Source organism: Somniosus microcephalus, chromosome 4 (assembly GCF_052327205.1).
Source record: "Somniosus microcephalus isolate GS21.2 chromosome 4, FLI_Smic_1.0, whole genome shotgun sequence".
Classification (NCBI taxonomy): Eukaryota; Metazoa; Chordata; class Chondrichthyes; order Squaliformes; family Somniosidae; genus Somniosus; species Somniosus microcephalus.
The window spans coordinates 253,004,804-253,027,642 of NC_140990.1; the positions used below are offsets into that span (position 1 = coordinate 253,004,804).

The 22,839-nt window shown below is 45.6% G+C and overlaps 1 protein-coding gene across 1 annotated transcript in view; it reads left to right on the forward strand.

Moving 5' to 3' along the window:
• The window catches only part of ubr3 (ubiquitin protein ligase E3 component n-recognin 3), a 381,077-nt gene that overhangs the window by 62,569 nt on the left and 295,669 nt on the right, over positions 1-22,839 (forward strand). Inside the window, 5 exon segments of the mRNA XM_085986233.1 lie at positions 230-319; positions 5,661-5,789; positions 5,952-6,004; positions 10,316-10,449; positions 21,125-21,210. Of these exon segments, the coding sequence (XP_085842359.1) occupies positions 230-319; positions 5,661-5,789; positions 5,952-6,004; positions 10,316-10,449; positions 21,125-21,210 (492 nt within the window).

Sequence of the window (22,839 nt, forward strand, 5' to 3'; positions counted from 1 at the left end):
GTCTCTTAAATTGTTGCCGTACATTGATTTAATAGTTTGAATAACATCAATGCAAATTTTTAAAAAAGATAATGTAACAGAAGATGCTTTTTGAATGTATTTTATAATTTGTCAAATAAATAGCAAATGTTAATTGCAAGATAAATAATGGATGTAGTAATGTGTGAACCTATCCTCAGCATACTTTGGTTTCTATAATATGTATTTTGAATTTTTGACCACTTTACAGGCTGTCAGATGCCAGAAACTGGATCTTGATTCGCTTTTGCCAGATCAAGAGATGCTAATGAAAATGATGGTTCATCCACTTCAAATTCAGGTGTTTTCAATTTTCTTGTTGCACGTAATTGAAGCTGTTTGGTATTGAGGTGCTTCTTGCCACCAACTTCGGTATGCCTCCTGCAAGTGTAGTGCTCCATGTTGAGTGGGGGCTGGGGCTGGAGCTGGAGGAGATTACAGAGATAGGGAGGTGAGGCCAATGAGGGATTTGAAAACAAGGATGAGAATTTTGAAATCGAGGCGTTTGGTGAACGGGACTTGGTACGAGTTCGGACACAGGCAGCCGAGTTTTGGATGACAAGTTTACGTAGGGTAGAACGTGGGAGGCCAGCCAGGTGTGAGTTGGAATAGTCAAGTCTAGAGGTAACCAAGGCATGGATGAGGATTTCAGCAGCGGATGGGCTGAGGCAGGGGTAGAGACAGGCTGAGGCAGGGGTAGAGACAAGCAATGTTAGAGGTGGAAATAGGCGTTCTTAGTTATGCTGCGGATATGTGGTTGGAAGCTCATTTCAGGGCCAACTATGACACCAAGGTTGCGAACAGTGTGGTTCAGCCTCAGACAGATGATTAGGGAGAGGGATGGAGTCAGTGGCTAGGGAACGGAATTTGTGGCGGGGACCGAAAACAATGGTTTCGATCTTCCCAATATTTAATTGGAGAAAATTTCTGCTCATCCAGTACTGGATGTCGGACAAGCAATCTTACAATTTAGAGACCGTGGAGGGGTTGAGAGAAGTGGTGTGAGGTAGAGCTGGGTGTTGGCAGCGTACATGTGGAAACTAACGCTGTGTTTTCGGATGATGTCGTCAAGGGGCAACATGTAGATGATGAATAGGAGGGGGCCAAGAATAGATCCTGGGGGACACCAGAGGTAACGATGCGGGAGCGGGAAGAGAAGCCATTGCAGGTGATTCTCTGGCTACGATTAGATAGATAAGAATGGAATCGGGTGAGTGCAGTCCCACCCAGCTGGACGAAGGTGGAGAGGCTTTGGAGGAGGATGGAGTGGTCAACCGTGTCAAAGGCTGCAGACAAGTCGAGAAGGATGAGGAGAGATAGTTTACCTTTGTTGCAGTCACAAAGGATGTCATTTGTGACTTTGATGAGAGCTGTTTCAGTACTGTGGCAGAGGCGGAAACCTGATTGGAGGGATTCAAACATGGAGTTGCAGGAAAGATGGGCACGGATTTGGGAGGCGACAACACGTTCAAGGACTTTGGAGAGGAAAGGGAGGTTGGAGATGGGGCAGTTGTTTTCAAGGACCAAGGGGATCAAAGGTTGGTCTTTTGAGGAGAGGGGTGATGACAGTAGATTTGAGGGGGAGGGGGGCAGTACCTGAGGAGAAAGAACCGCTAACAAATGTCAGCTAACATGGGAGCCAGAAAAGGAAGTTGGGTGGTCAGCAGTTTGGTGGGGATAGGGTCGAGGGAGCAGGAAGAGGATCTCGTGGACAAGATGAGCGTGGAGAGGGGAGGTCGGAGAGAAACTGGAGAAAGATGCGAGTTCACAGCTAGGGCAGGGGGGAACCTTAGAGGAAGTTTGGCCTGGTGGGCTAGGGGAAGGAAGGGAAGTGGCAGAGGCAGCTGAACGGATGGTCTCGATCTTGGAGACAAAGCAGTCCATGAGCTCCAAACGCTTGTCGGAGGTGAGGGTGGAGGAGACTGGAGAGGATTTTAAGAAGACGGCTAGCAGTAGAGAATAGAAACCGGGGTTTATCTTTGCATTCCAGAATGATCAGTTTTGGCAGGCGAGAGCAGGATCTGATAATGCTTTATGTGGTAAATCTAGATGAAACAGCAGCAAATTAGAACTGAATAGATAGGGAATGTATGAAGAAAGCAGGGAATGTATGAAGAAAGCAGGTGTAAAACTATCAAGGAGGAATTACTAAGGGCTTATGGGAAAAATACCAATTCTGAATGACTAGTCAGGAGAACATACTAATCAAAAATAAAAGAGGCCAACAAAAAAAAGTCCTCTTGTGTGCCATTTTATTTTCTAACTGTAAGTTGTAATCTCCTGGAGAGTGTTTTAACCAAAAATAAATCAAAAATTATAAGTTTCACGTTGGCATGACTAAATTTACCCAATGAAATATTTTTTGTGTTCTCTAAAATCTTCATTAAAATGTTTATGTCAAGGCATTAGCCTGTCTCAAAAGCCTGGGCTTGGGCTGGATGTTTTTTTCACCCAGAACAAGTTGAACGACCATATGCAGTTTATAGATTTTTCCAAGCATGCATCAGTAGCTTTTTCTCTTGATTTTCAAGTACAAGCTTCATTTTCTCATTGTGTGACAGCATTTCTATTCTTTTTTGTGTTTGAAGATGACTGCAACCATCCGGAGAATTTAAAACAGCAAATTTTTCACATTTTAGAGATACTTAGCGCATGCACGAGAGAGAGAGAGAAACGAGAGTAGCTGTGGGAGAAACAAAACACTGGTCTAATTGTAATTATGAAACTTTAAAAATGTTTTCCTGTAAAGTTTATTTGATTTATTTTCCCTTAAAAGATATACTAATCGAATTTTGAGAATTTTTAGTTCAGCAGAGCAATACGTGAGTTTGGGAATATATGATAGAAATATAGAAGATAGGAGTAGGCCATTCGGCCCCTCGAGCCTGTCCCGCCATTTAATGCGATCATGGCTGACCATCCAAATTCAGTACCCTGTCCCTGCTTTCTCCCCATATCCCTTGATCCCTTTAGCCTTAAGAAATATATCCAACTCTTTCTTGAATATATTTAATAAGTTGGCCTCAACTGCCTTGTGTGGTAGAGAATTCCACAGGTTCACCACTCTCTGGGTGAAGAAATTCCTCCTTATCTCAGTCCTAAATGGCTTACCCCTTAGACTGTGACCCCGGTTCTGGACTCCCCCGCCATCGGGAACATCCTTCCTGCATCTCGTCTGTCTAGTCCTGTTAGAATTTTATAAGTTTCAATGAGATCCCCTCTCATTCTTCTAAGCTCTAGCGAATATAAGCCTAATCGACCCAATCTCTCTCCATATGTCATTCCTGCCATCCCAGGTATCAGTCTGGTGAATCTTCGCTGCACTCCCTCCATGGCAAGAACATCCTTCCTCAGATAAGGCGACCAAAACTCAAGGTGTGGTCTCACCAAGGCCCTGTGCAACTGCAGCAAGACATCCTTGCTCCTGTACTTGAATCCTCTCGCTATGAAGGCCAACATACCATTTACCTTCTTAACCGCCGTCTGCACCTGCATGCTTACCTTCAGCGACTGGTGCACAAGGACACCCAGGTCTCGTTGCACTTCCCCTTTTCCCAATCTATTGCCGTTCAGATAATCTGTCTTCCTGTTTTTGCCACCAAAGTAGATAACCTCGCATTTATCCACATTATACTGCATCTGCCCAATCACCCAACCTGTCCAAATCATAGTGGAGTTTCTCTGCATCCTCCTCACAGCACACGCGCCCACCCAGCTTTGTGTCGTCTGCAAATTTGGAGATATTACATCTAGTTCCCTCGTCCAGATCATTAATATATATTGTGAATAGCTGGGGTCCTAGCACTGATCCCAGCGGTACCCCACTAGTCACTGCCTGTCACTCGGAAAAAGATCCGCTTATTCCAACTCTTTGCTTCCTGTCTGCCAACCAGTTCTCTATCCAAGTCAGGACCTTACCCCCAATCCCATGTGCTTTAACTTTGCACACTAATCTCTTATGCGGGACCTTATTGAAAGCCTTCTGAAAGTCCAAATACACCACATCCACTGGTTCTCCCTTATCTATTCTACCAGTTACATCCTCAAAAAATTCCAGTAGATTAGTCAAGCATGATTTACCTTTTGTAAATCCATGTTGACTTTGTCCGATCCTGTCACTGTTTTCCAAGTGCTCTGCTATTACATCTTTTATAATGGACTCTTGCATTTTCCCCACTACCGATGTCTATAATTCCCTGTTTTCTCTCTACCACCTTTTTTGAATAGTGGGGTAACATTAGCTACCCTCCAATCCATGGTAACTATTCCAGAGTCTATAGAATTTTGGAAGATGACCAGCAATACATCTACTATTTCTAGGGCCACTTCCTTAAATACCCTAGGATGTAGATTATCAGGCCCTGGGGATTTATCGGCCTTCAATCCCGTCAATTTCCCTAACACCATTTCCCTACAAATACTGATTTCATTCAATTCCTCCCTCGCATTAGACCCTATGTTCCCCGACATCTCTGGAAGGTTATTTGTGTCCTCCTTTTGTGAAGACCGAACCAAAGTATGTATTTAATTGGTCTGACATTTCTTTGTTCCCCATTATAAATTCCCCTGATTCTGACTGCAAGGACCTACGCTTGACTTCACCAATCTTTTTCTCTTCCCATATCTATAGAAGCTTTTACAGTCAGTTTTTATGTTTCCTGCAAGCTTACTCTCATATTCTATTTCCCTCTCTTAATTAATCCCTTTGTCCTCCTTTGCTGAATCCTAAACTGCTCCCAATCCTCAGGTTTGCTGCTTTTTCTGGCCAATTTATATGTCCTCTCCTTGGATCTCATTCACACTTTTCATGCCAAAATGGACAGAGTTTACAGTCATCGGGAATCAGTGGTGCTGAGAATATGTTGTGTTAATTAATATAACTACCGCATTATTATAAAGCAATACTATAGGAGATCCCTTAATATTTGAATATAAGTTTTGAATTATCCAAGTGAAGGAAATCATTCTAACTTTTCGAGATTGAATTGAAACTGGGCAGGTACATGTAGATCTTTTTAAAATTTGAGCATTGTGGGGAAAATAGTGCTTGTATATTTGAAAATATAGAAATGCTTTGATTTTGGATTGTATAGAATTTCCTGGAGAAGCCTGGGAACACCACCAGGCAAGCTTCATTCATATGGTGTGGGTGGAAGATCTGTCTAAGTCCCTACCCACCCCTGGAATTTGCAGGCCTCCTCCTGAACAAGGCAGAGTCGCCGTGAGACCCAGTTCTTTCTCGTCTTCTGCCATTGCCCACTCACCCTGGTACTTAAGGGGATGTGCCCAGTTGTGAATCAGAATTTTGGCTCCAAATGAAATATTTTGACATAATTTGGATCAAGAACCTGTTCTGAACTATGAAAATTGGCACAATTTTTTTTATTTGCATGTGTACGCATGCACTTAATCTATTGGTGAGAATTTTATAATTAATTAAAAAATATAGCTTCTAGATGTGTAGCCAATCCAGTACTAGAGATTGGACTGATTTGAAGATTCCACATTCATTGGTTAGTCCATTCAAATGATTTGGCTGTTATTTTTGTATACAAGTTAACCAACTTTTTGTCTCCGTGAAATGGGTTAGTATATATGCGTATTAAGAACTGAGTGACTATTACACTTTTTGTTTTATTTAGGCTAGTCTATCAGAGATACACAGCAACATGTGGGTTAGAAATGGTCTGCAGATTAAAGGGCAGGCGATGACCTATGTGCAGTCCCACTTTTGCAACTCTATGATTGATCCAGATATCTTCCTTCTGCAGGTATGCTTATACTTGATGTCTTGAGGTTTGCTGTAGTTGAAGTATCGTGTATGTTGCTGGAATTTTGATTCAGCATGTTTAAAGCATCATCAATATACCTGTCCAAATTGTTTAAGACTTGTTACAGAAGATAACATTTTAGAATATTTTTTTTTCTTCTAGGTTTGTGCTTCCAGGCTGGACCCAGATTATTTTGTTTCATCTGTTTTTGAAAGGTGAGCACAATAAATAATGTGCCAGGATTTTTTAAAAATTCAATCTGGAATTTGATTCTCATAACCATCAGAATATCTATTTTGCAATTATAAGCTTGTGTATTACTTGTGAATACATAGATGTTGAGAAGTATTTCAAGAAAATCAGTATAAAGGCATTTTTGCTGAAGCATAAAGAACAGGAATGCCCCAAATCTGCTCCCAGATCTGCACTATTCAAATCTTTGCCAGTGCAGTGGTGGGAGCCAAAAACTGCCTTGAGTGGATTAAAAAAAGAGATCATGTAGAAGAAAAGGTTTTGATTTATTTAAAAAAAAATGAAAACTGTAGATCACAGCAAATGCTTAACACAGTATTTGATGTCATTGTATATTTATATATTTTATACATAAAACTTGTTAAGTTTGCTACAAATTACATGAGGCCAAAATTCATGAGGCCAAGCTGTATAAATATGGATGCAAAAGCAAAATACTGCGGATGCTGGAAATCTGAAATAAAAACAGAAAATGCTGGAAATATTCAGCAGGTCAAGCAGCATCTGTAGAGAGAAAGAGTTTACATTTCAGGTCTATGACCCTTTGTCAGAACTGGAAAAAGCTGGAGATGGAACAGGTTTTTAAGCAAGTGCAGGGGCAGAGAAAGCGGGGAGGGGAGGAAAGAACAAAAGGGAAGGTCTGTGATAGGATGGAAGGCAGAAGAGATTAAGAGACAAAAGGAATGATGGTGCAAGGCAAAAGGAGAAGTAATGGGACAAGGCAAGAAACACAAGATGGCTCGAGATGAAGTGTAAATGGCACTGGCAGAAAGAAAGACAGCTGTCATGTGGCAAAGAAAAAAAAAAATGGACAAAAATAAGGATAGGGGCAGAGGTTATGGTCTGAAATTGTGAACTCTATGTTGAGTCCAGAAGGCTGTAAAGTGCCTAATCGAAAGATGAGGTGCTGTTCCTCAAGCTTACGTTGAGCTTCAGTGGGACAGTGTAAGAGGCCGAGAATGGTGAGGTGGGAGTGGAATGGAGAATTAAAGTGACAGGCTACCGGAAGCTCGGGGTCACCCTTACGGACTGAAGGGATGTGTTCCGCAAAGCGGTCACCCAATCTGCGTTTGGTCTCCCCAATGCAGAGGAGACCGCATTGTGAGCAGCGAATACAGTATACTAAATTGAAAGAAGTACAAGTAAATCGCTGTTTCACCTGGAAGGAGTGTTTGGGGCCCTGGACAGTGGGAAGGGTGGAGGTAAAAGGGCATGTGTTGCATCTCCTGCACTTGCACGGGAAGGTGCCGGGGGAAGGGGTGTTGGGGGTGATAGAGGAGTGGACCAGGGTGTTGCGGAGGGAGCGGTCCCTTCCGAATGCTGAAATGGGAGGTGAGGGGAAAATGTGTTTGGTGGTGGGATCACGCAGAAGATCGCGGAGGATGATCTGTTGAATGTGGAGGCTGGTGGGGTGAAAGGTGAGGACAAGTGGAACCCTATCGTGGTTACGGGAGGGATGGGAAGGGGTGAGAGCAGAAGTGCGGGAAACACAACGGACACGATCAAGGGCCGTGTCAACCACAGTAGAGGGGAATCCTTGGTTGAGGAAAAAGGAAGACATGTTAGAAGCACGAGTATGGAAGGTGCCATCGTCAGAGCAGATGCGGCGGAGATGGAGAAACTGGGAGAATGGAATAGAATCCTTGCAGGAAGCGGGGTGGGAGGAAGTGTAGTCCAGGTAGCTGTGGGAGTCAGTGGGCCTGTAGTGAATGTTAGTCAATAACCCCAGAGATGGAGACGGAGAAGTCTGGGAGGGGAAGGGAAGAGTCGGAGATGGACTATGTGAAGGTGAGGGAAGGTTGGAAATTGAAAGCAAAGTGAATGAAATTTTCTAGTTCAAGGCGAGAGCAGGAATCCGCACCGATGCAGTCATCAATGTACCGGAAAAAGAGATGAGGGAGGGGACCCAAGTAGGACTGGAACAAAGAATGTTCCACATATCCCACGAAAAGGCAGGCATAGCTAGGCCCATTCGGGTTCCCATAGCAACACCTTTAATTTGGAGGAAGTGAGTGGAGTCAAAGGAGAAGTTGTTCAATGTGAGAACAAGTTCAGCCGGGCAGAGGAGGGTGGTTGTGGATGGGGACTGGTTGGGCCTCTGTTCAAGGAAGAAGCGGAGCGCCCTCAGGCCATCCTGGTGTGGGATGGAGGTGTTGAAGGATTGAACGTCCATAGTGAAAAGGAGACGGTTGGGGCCAGGAAACTGGTAAAGTGGTGGAGGGTGTCGCAAGAGTTACGGATGTAGGTGGGAAGAGACTGGACAAGGGGAGAAAAGATAGAGTCGAGATAGGAAGAGCTAAGTTCCGTGGGGCAAGAACAGGCTGAAACGTTGGGTCTACCAGGGCAGTCCTGTTTGTGGATCTTGGTGAGGAGGTAGAAGCGGGGTTGGGGAACTATGAGGTTGGCGGCCATGAAGGGAAGATCTCCAGAGGAAATGAGGCCAGTGATGGTCTTGGAAACAATGGCTTGATGTTCGGTTGTGGCGTCATGGTCCAGGTGGAGGTAGGAGGAGGTGTTGGAGAGTTGGCGTTCAGCCTCCGCGAGGAAGAGGTCGGTTCACCAAACAACAACAGCACCACCCTTGTTAGCAGGTTTAATGACAATGTTGGGGTTGGATCTGAGAGAATGGAGTGCTGCAAGTTCAGAGGGAGGTAGGTTGGAGTGAGTGAGAGGAGCAGAGAAATTGAGATGGCCGATGTCACGCCGGCAGATTGCATTGAAAAGATCTAGAGAGTTTGAGGTCAGAGGGAGGTGTCCAGGTAGAACGAGAATTCTGGAAACGGGAGAAAAGGTCAGCTGTGCAGGGGGAAGATTCAAGATCATTTTATTGCCATATGTAACTAGTACAATGGAATGCTTACTCCCCACTCCCACAATACAAGCATATAAATATAAAAGCAAAAAGTAAAAACAAGTATAAATAAAAACAATAAGCAGAAAGTATAGCAATAACAGTCCAAGTTGCAGGATATGATGAATAGTGCAAAAAAGCCTCAATTACCACTGGAAATAATAGTAATGTAACATGATAAATATATGGTAATATAAGAATATATATATATTTACATAAATATATAACTATAATAATATGTGGGGCAGTGCGGTTAGCAGTTCAGTAGGCGCACTGCCTGTGGATAGAAACTGTTCTTAAACCTGCTGGTCCTGGTTCGGATGCTGTGGTACCGACGTCCGGACTGCAGGAGGGAGAACAGTTTGTGCCCAGGGTGATTGGGGTCCTGGATGATGGAGCGGGCCTTGTTCCGGCACCTGGTCTGGAAGATCTCCTCGATGGACGGAAGTGCACACCCGATGATCTTTTCTGCCATATTCACAACTCTCTGGATTGCTTTCTTGTTCTGTGCAGTGGTGTTACCATACCACACATTGACACCACTCATCAGGACACTCTCTATGGTGCCGTGGTAAAAGTTCACAAGCCACTGTGTGCTTATGCCGCATTTCCTCAGGCACCGTAGAGGGTAGAGGTGCTGGTGTGCCGCCTTCAGCATAGCCTCAGTATTATGGTTCCAGGCCAGGTCATCAGAGATCTGCAGTCCCAGGAATCAGAAGCAACTGACGACTTCCACTGGTGTCCCGTCTATGCTGATGGGGCGATGGTTCCCTCGGTGGCTTCTGAAGTCCACGATGAGCTCCTTAGTCTTGCCAACGTTCAGGGCAAGGTTGTTGTCATTGCAACATCTCATCAGCTGGACTATCTCATCTCTGTACTCCGTCTTGTCATTGTTGCTTATCAGGCCAATTACTGTGGTGTCGTCGGCAAACTTGATAATCTGGTTGTTGCTGTGTATGGCTGTACAGTCATGTGTAAACAGAGTACAGCCAAGGACTGAGGCAGCAGCCTTGTGGCGCTCCGGTGTTGAGGACCAGAGTGGATGAGGTGTTGTTCCCTATTTTCACCACTCCTGGCCAAAGAAATGGGCACTGAGACGAAGGCGGTAGAAAAAGAGCTCCGCATCGTGCCGAGCTTGAAATTCACTGAGATGGGAGCGTAAGGGGATGAAGCTCAGGTCTTTGCTTAAGGACTGATCGTTCGGGGTCAGAGAGGGGAAGGTCGGAGGGGATAGTGAAAACACGGCAGGGGGTGAGATTGGAAGAAGGGATGGGGTCAGAGGAAAGTGAAGGGGAAGAAGGTTCCGGAGGGGTGTTGGTGTGTAAGATTTGTTGAAGCTTGTGATCCTTGACACCTGAAAATATGGATGTGTGTTTGCTGATGACAATTTTAGCTTTATGTGCAACCTTGTGCCTTTGTCTAGGTTTAAAGTGGTGGATCTACTGACCATGGCATCACAGCATCAAAATGCAGCACTTGATACAGAACATGAAAGATCTATGCTTGAGGGAGCCTTAACTTTCCTTGTTATTTTACTGAGTCTTCGCATTCATTTAGGTAAGGTTGTACATAAATGTATATGTTTGTATAGCGCAAATTTTTGGGGGGATCCCACTTCCCTCCAGTTGTGGTCTAGTATTCCTTTTCTTTAGCCTTCTTTCTAAATGGGATCTTAAAGTTAAAAAAAAAAGTCCACTTTAAACATTTTCTTGATAAATTCTGCGTTTCCACGTCATGGCCGTGATTTTGCCGGTGCTCCACGTGCTGGTTCGGAGGTGGGTCTGCTGTCAAAATCGAAATGATTGATAGCGGATTGGGAACCCGCTCCAAACCCGCCTCCACATAAGTTTCCAAAGTGTCGGGTCTGCTATTTCAGAACAGACCCGACACCAAGTGGTGGGGGAGGCATTTAAGATAGTTAAATGCTTGTTAACTACTATTATGTCAGCCTATTTCTATTTTCCCACTTTTTTAACGGAGATCACGTCAGATGAGTAGGTCGAGGTTCTCTATGTCTCCTGATTACTGTGAATAAGTGTCAGCTGCAAAAGTAGTATGAAAGCTACCATTTCACAGCTGGGCACTTTCCAATGTCCGAAGCTTGAGCCTTCAGTAGTTGGAAGACAATTTTGAGTTTTTTGCTGTTTGGAAGTGTTTGGAGTAAACTTTCTATCCACTGTCACCTCCTTGGAGCAAGCTCTCTCACCATTGACATTGCTTCTGTCATCTCAACTTCAGCTGCCATCTATTCCAGCAACATCGGTGCCCTTGAATAAATTTCACCTTGGTCCTCTGAATCCCTCCACACTCAACCCGACACCAACAACAGTACCAACCTTCTCCGCAATCACCTGATGCTGCACAGGACACTGGGAATCAGCACCCGACAACATTGCTGCTCGGGAGGCCAGCGATGGCATCACCATGGCCAGATTTCACTTGATGCTGTACACCCTGGCTGCCGCATGATGCGCTAGGTTGACACCACCCCACACCAGCACCATAATGCATCCCTACAATGTCCAAGCCATTCCTTTCACGCACATCACAATTGGAGGGGGGTGGGGGGAAGTTATGTCTCAACATTCACTGGAACTCACTAAGACACTTACAAAGGTGAGCACAGCTCTGTCCAATAAGGTAAAGTGTTGAAAATAAAGATTTCAATGTTTGACAACACATTAACAGAAAATTTGCATGAGCATTGTATAAAACACCCAAGTGCCTACCCTTGTGTGTTGTTAGTTGGTGTGATTGCACTAGGATGAGGGTGAGTGTGAGGGGTGGCTACTGAGATGGGGAAGTGATAATGTAGCTAGAGAGGGATGGGTGGAGGTGCAAGGTAAGTTGGTGTGAGTAAGGATGTGTAGGAGTACTGTAGGGAAGGCAGAGTGAAGGGGATGTGATGCATGGCACAGCAGGATTAGGTTGGGTGTGGATTTGCAGTAACGTTTCGTGATCTACTGAGGTCAATGAAAGATTTGCGCCACTGCAGCCTGGTCCTCCTGACAATATCGCTGCTTGTGTCCTGTGCAATGTGCAACCAGTCTGCGTTGGTGTCCTGGAAGGGAAGAGAACCTGCGTGCTGTGACACTCTCCATAAGTATATGGAGGGAGTCATGCGGGAGCCTGGGTGCAGCCGTGCACCTTTGTGCAGTCATTGTCAGTGTTTGCAGCACCTCAATGCTGTAGAACACTGATAGAACAACTGTCAAAATCAATTTATACATGACCCCTTTTAAGGAAACCGGTGCGTCATCAAATGACGTCATCAGACCCGCTGTGTATTAGTTGGCCGGGAACCTCGCAGTGCGGGCTTAACAAGCCCTATTAACGTAAAATCACTTGGAGAGTGCGGGCTGCAGTAGGCAGCGGGTTGGAACCGCGACACCTGCCCCGGACCTAGCTCAGTCGGTGAAATCGGGGCCCATATCACTGAACGGATGGAGGACATTCTGAGGGGAAGGGGAACAGCCAGAAGTCCTGATCCCATGTTGGAACCAATGACCTAGGTAGGAAAAGGGTTGAGGTGCATCAGGCAGAGTTTCAGGAGCTAGGGAAAAGATTAAAGAACAGGACCTCAAAGGTGGTAATTTCTGGATAACTTCCAGTGCCATGTGCTAATGTGTATAGAAACAGGAAGAATGTGTGGCTGGAGAAGTGGTGCAGGAGGGAGGTCTTCAGATTCTTGGGGCATTGGGACCAGTTGTGAGGCAGGGACCTGTACAACTCGGTGGGTTGCACCTAAACAGGCTGGGACCAATGTTCCCACGCAGCTCTCTGCCGGTCCCACGCAGTCGAAGACCGGCTTTTATAATGGTAAATTTTGTGCACTTGCAAAACTGAAGGGGCCGCGCACCCAAAAAAATTTGGGAGAACATTGCAACACTGTTTTTCGGACTGGAGAAAAGTGTGCAGTTGGATCCCCGAGGAGTAGGTATTAGTAGCATTGTTTTTCTTGTTGTATATAAATGACATGGACTTTGGTATTGGGAGTACAATTTCAAAGTTTGCAGATGATAAAAGACTTGGCAACGTAGTAAATAGTGAGCAGGAAAGTAGCAGACTTCAGGAGGACATAGACTGTTGAAATGGGCAGACACATAACAGATTCAATTTCATGTGGATAAGTGTGACGTGATGCATTTTGGGAGGAACTTCATGGAGAGGCAGTATAAATGGTATTGTTTGAGGGGGGTGCAAGAGCAGAGGGAACTGGGGTGCATATTCAAAAATATTTGAAGGTGGCAGGGCAAGTTGATGAAGTTGTTAAAAAGCATATGGGTTACTTGGCTATGTAAATAGTGGCATTGAATACAAAATAAGGAAGTCATGGTAAACCTTCACAAATCACTGGTTAGGCCTCAGCTAGATTATTGTGTACAATTCTGGGCAGTACACTTTAGGAAGGATGTCAAGGCCTTTGAGAGGGTACAGAAGAGGTTTACCAGGATGATATCAGGGGTGAGGAAACTTCAGTTCTGTGGAGAGATTGGAGAAGATGGGATTGTTGTTCTTGGTGCAGAGTAGATTAAGGGGAGATCTAATAGAGGTATTCAAAATAATGAGTGGTTTTAGTAGAGCAAGTAGGGAGAAACTGTTTCCTCTGGCAAGTGGGTCAGTAATCAGAAATCATAGATTTAAAATAATTGGCAAATGAACTAGAGGGGAAATAAGGATCATTTTTTTCACACAGAGGGTTGATAAGATCTGGAATGCATGACCTGAAAGAGTGGTGGAATCAGATTCCATAGGAACTTTCAAAAGGCAATTGGACATGTACTTGAAGAGGATTAATTTGCATGGTTATGTGGAAAAAGCTGTGGTGTGGGACAAAATTAGATAGTTCTGTCAAAGAACCGGCACAGGCACGTCAGGCCGAATGGCCTCATTCTGTGTTGCAAGATTGTATGATTCCATGATTTTCCTCAGTTTGGTAAGGAAATGTGCTGTGTGGGGTTGTGATCCATACAGACCAGGAATGCCCCAGGTTCAGTTGCTGGTCTGTGCTAAGTTAGCTGTACTGTAGTTGGCCTTCCTGTCCTTGGGCTTGGGGAGGGGAAAAATGCCTCGGGTTCCCATTTTTGTTAGCTGCTCAGTGACTTCTGTGAGAAGTGTGTGTAGATGCAACCATTGTCTGTAGAGCCTGCTCTTGCTAACTGAAGAATTGGCATTTGGGTGAGGTACCTGAGGCTTGCTACAGCCTGTTGAATTATACACTGGGCATCTGTCATTGCCTTTAGAAGAGGGAAGAAAGTGGGAGTGGGGTGCAGTGGGAAATACTGGGATATGAACAATGACCTGAATTATTTGCCATCGGATTTTATCCTCTTTGGTGTTGAAGTTAACACTCCTGTTGACTCTCTGGCAACCTCAAGTACATCATACAAATATATAATTGACAATGGTGAACAGTTGTCACTAAGTATCTTCAGTGGAAAGTGGATGATCCTACTTGGCGTCCTTCTGCCCAGCCAATTTGTTTCACTCCACATGACATTAAAAAGTGGCTGAGTGTGCTGGACATAACAAAGGCTATGGGCCCTGACAACATCCTGGCTGTCATGCTGAGACCTGTGCACCAGAGTTAGCTGCTCCTCCAGACAACAACAAAAACTTGCATTTATATAGCACCTATAACTTAGTGAAACGTCACAAGGTGCTTCACAGGAGCGCTATCGGACATAATTTGACACCAAGCCACATAAAAGTATTGGAACAGGGAGGTAGGTTTTAAGGAACATCTTAAAGGGTGAGAGAGGTGGAGAATGAGGGAGGGAATTCCGGAGCTTAGGGCTTAGACAGCTGGCAAACATGGCTGCCAATGATGTGGTGATGGAAATTGGGAGTGCACAAGAGGCCAGAAGTGGAAGAACACGGATCTTGGAAGGTTGTAGGGCTGGAGGAGGTTACAGAGATGGGGAGGGGAGAGGTCATGGAGTGATTTGAACACTAGAATGAGAATTTTAAATTCGAGGCCTTGGCAGACCGCCAGATTGACAGGCTGGCCATCTGCTGGGTAGGAAAGCCAGTGGCAGGAGGCCACAGCCAGGGGCCATTGGGGAAGGTCCTAGGCAGTCGAGAACGATCAGGGCTTGATGGGGGTGGGGGGAAAGAGTCTAAGTCGGGCAATTGGGACGGAAAATCGGAGCTTGGAGAGAGTGGGGAAAGGGAGTAAGGGAGTTGGCCGATTGTGGGGCAGGTGGCTGTAGAATGAGACTTGCTGGGTGGGTGGAGAGGTGAGAGTCGGCCGATCGCGGTGCAGGCTGCTAGTGAACGGGGCTTGATGGGGAGGCGTTGGCCGATCGCAGGCTGGCGACTAGTGAGTGCGGCTTGGTGACTGTTGGGGGTGCGGTGGCGATGGCGATCTCTGGGCAGGTGGCTAGGGAATGGGGCTTGATGGGAGTGGTTGTCTGGTGATTGCAGGGCAGGCAAGGGGTTGGGAGAATAGGGGGTTGGCCGATCGCAGCAGTGAGGAGAGACCACAATTGACAGAAGGCTTGCTTGAGGGGCTGGGGAGAGCACTCTTGCTCTTCCTGGCCCGCAAGGAAAGCTCTAAAAGGCAATTGCCTTCTGCAGCTGGTTGCTCCTGTCTGCTGCCAGACATCCTGAGCCCTGGAAACCCTGCTGGCAACTGTTAAATTTATAATAATATAATGGAAGTGTTGCACTTCTCCAAGACGGGACACGTGCAAGCCTTGCAACCCGCCACCTTAAAACTGCAGCAGGTGTGCACACAGCGATTTGAGGATGTGTTTCCCATTAAAAATTTTTTTTTTTTTTTTTTTTTTTTTTTTTTTTTTACCCCTGACCCCCTCCTGCCTGCCATTGGAGGGTGTTTGATATCAGCCCCATTGTGTCCCTCAGTTTATTGCTCGTTGATCAGTCATCCAGTCCAGGTACTGTAAGGACTTTCCAGTGTCATGGAGGATGGAACAAAGTAGAGGAAGATGCCTGTGGAAGAACTTTGTGCTCGGGAGATACAATTGTAAAGGGGTTATTTACTACTGGGTTTTGGAAAGAATCGCAGGATCCTGGAAATAGTGTTGAGATATAACTAGAAGAATTATCACGTGTGAGAAGTTACTGGAAAATTGTGATGCTCCTTGTGCAAAAGGTTAGATATCTCAGTAATACCTTGTGCCGTGAGGCCACTTGCATTGATTGCCTCTAGGATATTGCTGACTGCAGCATAGTGTGGAAGAAGGTGAACAGGCCCAAACTTTGATGCAGGCTTCTCTTAAAACCAGTGATGCTAACTGTACTATAGATGTTTCTGGGTGGTTGGCCTCTGGAGATCTGTGAAGGGGATTGTTTGTGGGGAAGCGGGAGGAAGTAGGACAGTGCTTTCTTCCAAACCCAGTCAGAGAGGTCTTATTCCAGGCAATGATTACCTGGAGCTGCATTGGCCATCAATAGCTAAGTTCAAGAGATTCGATCTGCTCTTCCATGTGCCAAGGCCACTGATGAACTATCAGTCCATGGTACTATTGTTTCATTTTCGGGCCCAGGATCTTTAGAAAGAGCCTCTTGGGTGCAGTAGTTACTCTAAGACAGAAAGGTCTCTTGTGTATAACTAGAACTTGGATAACTGGCTTCGATCTACTCGGTGGCTCCCTTGTGGAAGCAGCTCAGACCATTCTCTTGAAATGTCTTCTTGCTGTTTTAAAGATTACTTGTACCAAGATTCTATGAAAACAAAACAGCAAGAATCGGGCCCGGGCCTCGTCCTATTCTATTTTCCTCTGTTGGGTATTCTATATAAACGAGAGCTCATGGACCTCTTTGTTTCTAAGATTGAGACCATCTGTTCAGCTGCCTCTGCCACTTCCTTTCCTTCCCCTCGCCCACCGGTTCAAACTTCCTCTAAGGTTCCCTCCTGTCCTCATCTTTCTCCAGTTTCTTTCCGATTTCCCCTCACGTCCTCACTGCACTCATCTTGTCTATGAGACCCACTTCCTGCTCCCTTGACTCTATTCCTGCCAAACTGCTGACCACCCAACTTCCTTTTCTGGCTCCCATGTTAGTTGACATTGTTAATGGTTCTCTCTCCTCAGGTACTGTCACCCTCTCCCTCAAATCTACTGCCATCACCCCTCTCAAAAGACCAACCTTTGTTCCCCCTCTGTCATTGAAAACAACTGCCCCATCTCCAACCTCCCTTTCCTCTCCAAAGTCCTTGAATGTGTTGTCACCTCCCAAATCCGTTCCCATCTTTCCTGCAACTCCATGTTTGAATCCCTCCAATCAGATTTCTGCCCCTGCCACAGTATGGAAACGGCTCTCGTCAAAGTCACATGATATCCTTTGTGACTGTGACAAAGGTAAACTATCCTTCCTTCGCCTCCTTGACTTGTTTGCAGTCTTTGACACAGTTGACCACTCCATCCTTCTCCAACGCCTCTCCACTTGCCTGGTTCCGTACTTATCTATCTAATCGTAGCCAGAGAATCGTCTGCAGTGGCTTCTCTTCCCGCTCTCTCATCGTTACCTCTGGTGTCCCCCAGGATCCATCCTTGGCCCCCCTTCTATTTCTCATCTACATGCTGCCCCTCAGCAACACCATCCGAAAACACAGTTTCCACATGTACGCTGCCGACACCCAGCTCTACCTCGCCACCACTTCTCTCAACCCTTCCACGGTGTCTCATTTGTTAGACTGCTTGTCTGATCTACAGTTCTGGATGAGCAGAAATTTTTTCCAATTAAATATTGGGAAGACCAAAGCCATTGTTTTTGGTCCCTGCCACCAACTCCGTTCCCTAACCACTGACTCCATCCCTCTCCGTAACATCTGTCTGAGGCTGAACCACACCGTTTGCAATCTTGGTGTCATATATGACCCTGAAATGAGCTTCCGACCACATATCCGCAGCATAACTAAGACCGCCTACTTCCACCTCCGTAACATCACTCTCCTTGCCTCAGCTCATCTGCTGCTGAAACTCACATCCATGCGTTCGTTACCTCTAGACTTGACTATTCCAACGCACTCCTGGCTGGCCTCCCACATTCTACCCTACGTAAACTTGAGGTCATCCAAAACTCGGCTGCCCGTGTACTAACTCGCACCAAGTCCCGTTCACCCATCACCCCTGTGCTTGCTGACCTACATAGGCTCCTGGTTAAGCAACGCTTCAATTTCAAAATTCTCATCCATGTTTTCAAATCCCTCCATGGCCTCGCCCTCCCTATCTCTAATCTCTTCCAGCCCCAAAACCCCCACCGAGACATCTGTGCTCCTAATTCTGCCCACTGATTATTTTTAAAAAATTATTCCTTCATGGGATGTGGACGTCGCTGGCAAGGCATTTATTGCCCTACTTGCCCTTGAGAAGGTGGTGGTGAGCCACCTTGAACTGCTGCAGTTAGCAAAGGCGTTCCAGAATTTTGACCCAGCGACAATGAAGGAACGGCGATATACTTCCAAGTCAGGATAGCGTGTGACTTGGAGGGGAACTTGGAGGTGATGGTGTTCCCATGCGCCTGCTGCCCTTGTCCTTCTATACGGTAGAGGTTGCAGGTTTGGGAGGTGCTGCTGAAGAAGCCTTGGTGAGTTGCTGCTGTACATCTTGTAGATGGTACGCACTGCAGCCACGGTACGCCGGTGATGGAGAGTGAATGATTAAGGTGGTCGATGGGGTGCCAATCAAGCGGGCTGCTTTGTCCTGGATAGTATCAAGCTTCTTGAGTCTTGTTGGAGCTGCACTTATGCAGGCAAGTGGAGAGTATTCCATCACACTCCTTACTTGTGCCTTGTAGATGGTGAAAAGGCTTTGGGGAGTCAGGAGGTGAGACACTCGCCGGAGAATACCTAGTCTCTGACCTGCTCTTGTTGCCGCAGTATTTGTGGCTGGTCCAGTTAAGTTTCTAGTCAATGGTGACCCCCAGGATATTGATGGTGGGGGATTCGGCGATGGTAATGCCGTTGAATGTAAAAGGGCGGTGGTTAGACTCTCGCTTGTTGGAGATAGTCATTGCCTGGCACTTGTATGGTGCAAATGCTACCTGCCATTTATCAGCCCAAGCCTGAATGCCGCCAGGTCTTGTTGCATGCGGGCATGAACTGCTTCATTATCTGAAGAGTTGTGAATGGCACTGAACACAGTACAGTCATCAGCAAACATCCTCATTTCTGACCTTTATGTTGGAGGGAAGGTCATTGATGAGTCAGCTGAAGATGGTTGGGCCCAGGACACTGCCCTGAGGATGTCCTGGGGCTGTGATGATTGTCTTCCAACCACCAGAACTATCTTCCTTTGTGCTAGGTATGACTCCAGCCAGTGGAGAGTTTTGCCCCTGATTCCCATTGACTTCAGTTTTACTGGGGCTCCTTGATGCCACACTCTGTCAAATTTTGCCTTGGTGTCAAGGGCAGTCACTCTCATCTCACCTCTGGAATTCAGCTCTTTTGTCCATGTTTGGACCAAGGCTGTAATGAGGTCTGGAGCCAAATGGTCCTGGCGGAACCCAAACTGGGCATCAGTGAGCAGGTTATTGGTGAGTAAGTGCTATTTGATAGCACTGTTGACGACACCTTCCACCACTTTGCTGATATTGAGAGGGTGGTAATTGGCCAGATTGGATTTGTCCTGCTTTTTGTAGACAGGACATACCTGGACAGTTTTCCACATTGTCGGATAGATACCAATGTTGTAGCTGTATTGGAGCAACTTGGCTAGAGGCGCAGCTAGTTCTGGAACACAAGTCTTCAGCATGACAACCGGGATGTTGTCGGGACCCACAGCCTTTGCTGTATCCAGTGCGCTCAGCCATTTCTTGACATCACGCGGAGTGAATTAAACTGGCTGAAGACTGGCTTCTGTGATGGTGGGGAACTCGGGAGGAGGCTGATATGGATCATCCACTCGACACTTCTGGCTGAAGGTGGTTGCAAACGCTTCAGCCTTGTCTTTTGCACTCATGCGCTGGGCTCCACCATCATTGAGGATGGGGATATTCATGGAGCCTCCTCCACCCGTTAGTTGTTTAATGGTCCACCACCATTAACGACTGGATGTTGCAGGACTGCCGAGCTTTGATCTGATCCGTTGTTTGTGGGATTGCTTAGCCTTGTCTATAGCATGCTGCTTCTGCTTTTTAGCATGCATGTAGTCCTGTGTTGCAGCTTCCCCACGTTGGCACCTTATTTTTAGGAATGCTTGGTGCTGCTCCTGACATGCTCTTCTACACTCCTTATTGAACCAGGGTTAGTCCCCTGGCTTGATGGTAATGGTAGAGTGAGGGATATGCTGGGCCATGAGGTTACAGATTATAATCGCTCAACCATTGGTGGCCATGCCTTCTGTTACCTGGGCCATAAACTCTGGAAATACTTGCCTAAACCTCTCCGCTTCTCTACCTCTCTTTCCTCCTTTTAAGATGCTCCTTAAAACCTACCTCTTTGACGAAGCTTTTAGTTACCTGTCCTAATTACTCCTCATGAGGCTTAATACTTCTGTGAAGCGCCTTGATACGTTTTACTACGTTAAAGGCGCAATACAAATACTTGGTTTTTGAAGAAAATATCTGGAAGTAAACCAAAATTGATGTAGCTAAAGCAAATCCATTTTTCTCTGTTGGGCATTCTCTATAAAAGAGAGGGTATAAAGAAAATATTTGGAGGTAAACAAAAACTGAAGTAGCTAATGCAAATACTAAAGAAGCAGTTGGAAAAGAGCACTACGGGGCAAACCCATGGAGAGAAATAAATTACAGATTAATTATATACTGGCTACCTGAATTTTAGGCGACCTGCAATTTTGGCTAACTTGTTTAGTTGGAAGTCACTCTAGCAGCTTGATAAGTTGTTTGTACAGCCCTGTCCTAAACTAAACATCAACTTGCTCCATAAATAGTTTGAATATTTAATTTTAATTGTTCTTTGTCGTCTTATCTGGTAGAATCCCGTGCTCTGAAGAAATGTTTAAAAATTTGATACTAGAATCTTTGTAGTCACCGTTTAAAAATCTTCTTGAAAGGCGAGGAAGTATGAAAATATTTTTTGTTCATTACATTCTGCAAATGCCAAATCCCTCGGAATTGTAAAAGTTTCATAGCACTATTTGTATTGAGTAAGACTATTTTATTTTCCGAACTATAGTCTGTATAATACTGTGCAGTAATAAATTTTGTGTCAAAAATGACAACTTGTATTTGTATTCGTCTGCAGGTTTTGTATTCGTCTGCAGATTTTATCAGTGCCTTAATACTTCATTCATTTTTATTTCAGGGATGACAGATGATGAGATCCTGAGGGCAGAAATGGTAGCACAGCTCTGCATGAGTGACAGAACACACAGTACATTATTAGACCTAATATCCTTTTGTGGCAGTTCAGAATTTGGTACAATGTGGTTTTAGTTTTGCCAGTTGAACATTGAACGTGGTCCTGCTAGTATTCAAATTGGACACTTGATTTGTCTGGAAATATAAAAATTGGTTCTATTCTTATAGAAATTGTTTACAAATACTTTAGCTTCATATTTTTTAGTGTTTAGTTTTCTTGAAATGCTCTAGGTTTAATTTTTAAAGTTTACGCGATGTTTAAGTCTATTACTTGAACATCAAACTGCTGTTGTACTGGATAGATTGACCACGGAAAATGTAATGTAATTCTGGAGCTGTTTGCTGCTGACATTGCTCAGCTGCAGGAAACATTTTTCTAGGTGGAAAATCTTAGACATTTGGATAACCTATTCCTGATGGTGTGTCAAGTTCCAAATTTAAGGTTAAGGTTTGATGCTATGTATTGCATGCTAGCATCACTATTGTTTTTATCTTCCCTAGACCGTCATCACTGATTATTTGCATGGTCTTATGCGTCCTTCTGCGCATGTGCCCCTAGGGGGTGTGTGGCCTAAACAACATCCCGCCCCCCCATCAGAAGGATGCAGAGGCCCCGACACCACCATACTCCGGGATCAGCTCGCGTCGGGCCGAAGAGTGCGAGAGGCGGCAGATGAGCAGGGCCCTAAGACCCGACACCAACAAACCCCGGATCCTCATGCTTTGCCTTGGGGTTTGGTGGTGTCGGGGCTCGGGGCCTTGCTTGCTCTGCCGCCTCTTGCGCTCTCTGGCCTGATGCAAGGATCCTGGATGCTTGCTTTGCAGACTGTGTGAGGATCCTGGGGTTTGGTGGACTCGGGGGGGGGGTGGATGGGGGTCGGGTGGAGAGGGGCGCGCCTTGCTCGCTCTGCTGCCTCTCGCACTCTGGCCGAGTGCAGTGTTCACGCGAGGCTCCTGAGCGAGGCCGTTACTAGCCACGTGGGCTGTACAAACTCGAGTGCTGCAAAGCTTTTACCCCTGAATGCTATCATGCAACTGCCTTCCTCCCCAGTGCTGCTAGAGCTCCAACATGCCAGATCTCCGACCCTACCTGCCTCCTGTTTCACTTCCACTGAGCTCCCTGCTGCTTCCATTTGTTCCATCTCTTGCACCAGCTCCAAGCACCTTAGTTTCTCTCCTAACTTTGCAAGTTGCACCAGTGCCTGCACAGCCTGTCTCCACTTGAGCCAGCTATTCATCTTTGACTGACCATATGCTGGCTGCCATCTTGCTGTATGCCCAGAGATTTAACAAAAGTAACAGTAATTAAGCACATCAATAATGTAAAGTATGTAAGAGCCATACAGATACATTGGGAGGCATACAGAAGAGAAGATTAAAAGAGAAGTAAGAAAACAGTTTGGACATAAACGGACAAAGATGAGCACCTTGATGAAAATGTGTGAGACAAGCATACAGAGAAAGAGAGGAAGAAAACTTGGGACCAAATGAGGACTGAAAGACACACAGAATTAGGGTGGGGGGAAAAAAGCAGAGACTGACTTATATTTATACAGTGCCTTATTATGTTGAAATGTCTCAAAGTCCCTTGCACACAATGAATTACTTTTGAAGTGTATTAACCATTATGTGGGCAAATACAGCAGCTATTCTGTGTCA